Genomic DNA, 4,093 nt, shown 5'->3' with positions numbered 1-4,093 from the left:
GAGGGGGGGGGTAATGGTGTCAGGTAATGCTGAATAAGTGCTATGGATAAACTATAGTTAAGCTCCAGGTTCGGTGATTATGAGAATGAGGAGTCCAATGTATATTCCCAAATTCTTCATTCCACCATTTTACTACACCTTACCCCTCTCTCTGCCCCTTACTTAGGCTCTATCACTACATACCAGACACTCCTTTACTCTTTACATTCTCATACCTTTCTCTTTCTATCACCCATCACACCCCCATTCTTTCTATCTGACACTCCTTTACTCTTTACCTATCATCTTTTTACACTCTCATATCTTCCTGTCTCTATCACCCTCACCTCCCTATTCCTTCTATCAATTTCTCTCTCCTCATTGCTTTGCTTTTTTCTTTTTTCTTCCTACACCTTGATCTCTGGATCTTACATTTACATATATATGCGTATGTGTGTACATATATATATATATATATATATATATATACGGGAGTAGTATCAAAAAGTTCTCAGACTAGTTCACTATTGCCCAACAGATGGCAACACACGGTTGTGTACACAGTGAGAGCTAGCAGTGACTTTCAGAAAGCAGTTTACTGAGTGACATAACTGTATTTAGTTCGCAAATTGTGAAATTTGTGTTTTTGTGATTATGTGTATGTTGTAGTATGCAATTTTGTCATGGACAGGAACAAGGAACTAACATGAAATTCTGTGTTAAACTTGGGAAGTCTGCTACAGAGGCATCGAACATGCTTTGTCGAGCTTATGGTCATGAGGCAATGGATTGTATGCAATGTTTCGAGAGGCACAGGCACTACAAAAGTGGAAGAACATCCCTGGAAGATGAGCAATCTGGAAGACCTACCTTAAGTGTTACTACCCCAGAAATGTGGTATTGTGTATCAAGAATTTCTCCCCCAGAGCCAGACTGTTAATTGAGAGTTCTACTGTGACGTTTTGAAGCTTTCGAGGGAAGACATTTGGCAAAAGCAACCGGATCTGTGGAGCATGAAGTATTGGATTCTTCATGACGACCATAAACCCTGTCACCAAGTTCTCCTTACTCATGAGTTACTCACCAAAAACATGGTATCGCTTCCGCACCTGCCCTATTCGCCAGATTTAGCACCTCAAAGGTCACCATTTTAACACTGATGTTGATCCAGAGCAAATCACAGGAGGTCCTTGACTCACTTACAGAAAACGACTTCCGGGCCAGATTCCAAATATAGCAGGATTGCTAGGACTGGTGTATTGCTACACAAGGTGACTATTTCGAAGGAGATCATTTTAAAACTTAGGTAAATAAGTTATTTTATATTAAACATAACAAGTCCTGGAACTTTTTGATACCACCTTGTATATTATTGACTTTTGATGCTTCAGCTATCTGTATATTAATATTTTTTGTTTATTTGGCTTGAGTGGGAGAGCGTAAATGTTTTTTTTTATAGAATGGTGTTGTCATAATGTCCTGGGAGTTTGGAGGTGATTTTTTTTTTTTTTTCATGCAGTGGCTCATACTCTGAAGGTTGAAGTTTGCTTCTTACATATTTAAGTGGTCTTTTATTTTTAGTGTTTTTGTTGCATTGTGCAGATGGTTGGTACTACATTTTCCAGCATACAAGTCAACATGGTATTTGCTGTAAACATGTGTAAACATGTGTAAACATTCAAACATCCTTACTATCTTTCCGAGTCCTGTTGCTTTTCAGCATGAAACTTTTCATCCTCCAATGTCGTCTTGGTGTTTAAGTTGGCCTACCTATTTTAACTGAAAATTTTGGTCTGAAAAATTTGACTTGTATGCCAGAAAATGCAGCAGCTCTGATCTGCGGACAACCTGTGGTAATTGCACCGTTTTGTGTTATCTACAATTTAGTGCTTTAATTATGAAGAGATTGGGGGCCTAAATTGGATTGACACAATCCATGATAGATTTAATGTATTGTTCGTGTACCACCATTATTGTTTCTTTCTCTTGGCCAAATGTACTGTGAGTATTTTAAATATTTGTGTATCATTTTGTTTTCTTCACTGTTTTTTCAGAGTGTTGTGGAGATGTATGTAACTCTTAGTATTCCGTCTTTATTGTGCATGATGTGTTTATGTGGTTGAGTATGATGTCGGTTGTAGTTGATATCAAGAACAACACATTGCTTGTATAAAGGTAACATATGTTTTGTATGAGCAACTACATGCATATACATCCACATCACATATAAAGGAACTGTTGAGTTTTCTTGTTTAATTCAACAAATTAACATAAACCCATGTGAAATAATTCAACAAAGAAATGTGTTGTTTTTAAGTGATATTTTTGTCATTTTTTTTTCTCCTCCTACCATCTACCATTTTATTTTTGTTTCTTCTCTTCTCATTACAATATGAATGATTTATCTCTTCATAATTGTTTTATTTTCAACTGAACTTTTAAGTCTACATACGCCCTCCCCGCACCCAGGCTAATCTGACACTAAACAATAACAATAGTTAAGTTAGTGTTAACATATTTAATGTAGTTAGCATCAAAAGTTCAGTTTATTCTCAATGGTTTATCTTTTAACATAACAACACAGTTGCTATTCTAATTTGTCTTTTCTTCATTTCTTATTTCTCCTCCTCTTCTTTTTAGCTTGTGACTTCTAGTTTTCTTTGTCTCTATTTTTCTTTTTGTCTTTCAAATTTCTTAATCATTTTTGAAAATAATTTTTATCATATCCCCCCCCCCCCCGCTCTCTTTTCAACTGTTCTTTCATTACTTTATACTCCATTTTAAGCTGATTTGTTATCACTCCAATTTCTTACTTTTTTCTATTTCTTTGTCTTTTCTCCTAAATTCACTTTCATTTCTATACAAATTCTTCTCCCCTTTCTCTCTGTACCAATTAAAGCGAGAGTTAATTGCACTAAATAACCTATGAAATCTAGCAACATTTTGGAGAACAGTGACCAGAGCCACTACTACACTATTAGTCTCTATAGAAGGAAGCCTAAATTTTTTCAGCATCTTTTTTTTTCTTTTTGTCCTTGACAGTTACTTACTACCTTACCCTTACCCCCGTCTCTACCTGGATATCACAGCCCCCAAATTTGATTCTTGCTTTGTTTTATTTTACAAACCCACAACCGAAGAAGAGCATAATCAAGAGAACGAGTGAGGTCATTAAGGATGGCTCAAAACTATGGGGTATGTTTATATATGAAAGAAAGCAAGAACGAGAGAAAGAAGAGAAAGAGAAAATAAAAAAGAAAGAAAGAGTGAGAGAGAGAGAGAGTTAATATCATGGAATACTGTTTAGTGGAGACTTTCATGTTGGTAGATAAGTACACAGCAAGTATTATTGGTTTGAATGGAAAATGTATTAACTTTCGGTTAGTGTTGAATTTCTTATCTTTCATATGATATTTGCTAAAACACAATGATTTTTAGATTCTTTTAAGCATTATCTTATCAGGGACAAACCTGTAGTCTTCATATGATGCAGGATATTAAAAAAAATTTATGAAATTTTAAATTTTGTCATAGGTAGGATCTTAGAGAGAATAAAATTTTAAAATCTCTGTAGAACTTCCTACCTTAAATCATATATTCTTCAGATATATTTTGCATTTACTTTGTATTTATTGTCTGATGTACTTCTATATTTTTGTATTTATTTTGAATTCTATTTTTTATGCTTAAAAATCCAACTTGGTTTCTTGTTACAAAAATAGGTATATCTGAAACCATTTGAAATTAATTTTTTTTTTCATTCCTTTGCATTCTATAACAGAATTTATATAAAAAAAAAAAATTATTATTCTATGTGCAGGAGTGGCTATGTGGTAAGAAACTGGCTTCCCAACCACATGGTTCTGGGTTCAGTTCCACTGCTTGGCACCTAGGGCAAGTATCTTCTACTATAGCCTCAGGCCAAAGCCTTGTGAGTAGATTTAGGCACACGAGTGACTGTGTGGTAAGTAGCTTGATTACCAACCACATGGTTCTGGGTTCAGTCCTACTGCGTGGCACTTTGGGCAAGTGTCTTCTACAGTAGCCTCAGGCCGACCAAAGCCTTGTGAGTGGATTTGGTAGGCAGAAACTGAAAGAAGCCTGTTGTATATAT

General features: G+C 35.3%; 1 protein-coding gene across 9 annotated transcripts in view; it reads left to right on the top strand.

The window, feature by feature from the left end:
- Positions 1 to 4,093, top strand: part of LOC106867406 (tripartite motif-containing protein 2) — a 146,690-nt gene that overhangs the window by 75,747 nt on the left and 66,850 nt on the right. Inside the window, exon 1 of one of the 9 annotated variants that reach the window (XM_052977134.1) lies at positions 3,142 to 3,174. The exons of the other annotated variants lie outside the window; for them this stretch is intronic. Within the exon in view, the coding sequence (XP_052833094.1) occupies positions 3,157 to 3,174 (18 nt within the window). The 5' untranslated portion in view covers positions 3,142 to 3,156. Of the gene's footprint in view, positions 1 to 3,141; positions 3,175 to 4,093 lie in introns of those variants that run through there. 9 annotated transcript variants of the gene reach the window in all.

Source organism: Octopus bimaculoides, chromosome 2, assembly GCF_001194135.2.
Source record: "Octopus bimaculoides isolate UCB-OBI-ISO-001 chromosome 2, ASM119413v2, whole genome shotgun sequence".
Taxonomy (NCBI): domain Eukaryota; kingdom Metazoa; phylum Mollusca; class Cephalopoda; order Octopoda; family Octopodidae; genus Octopus; species Octopus bimaculoides.
This window is presented reverse-complemented; position numbering and strand designations above follow the sequence as displayed.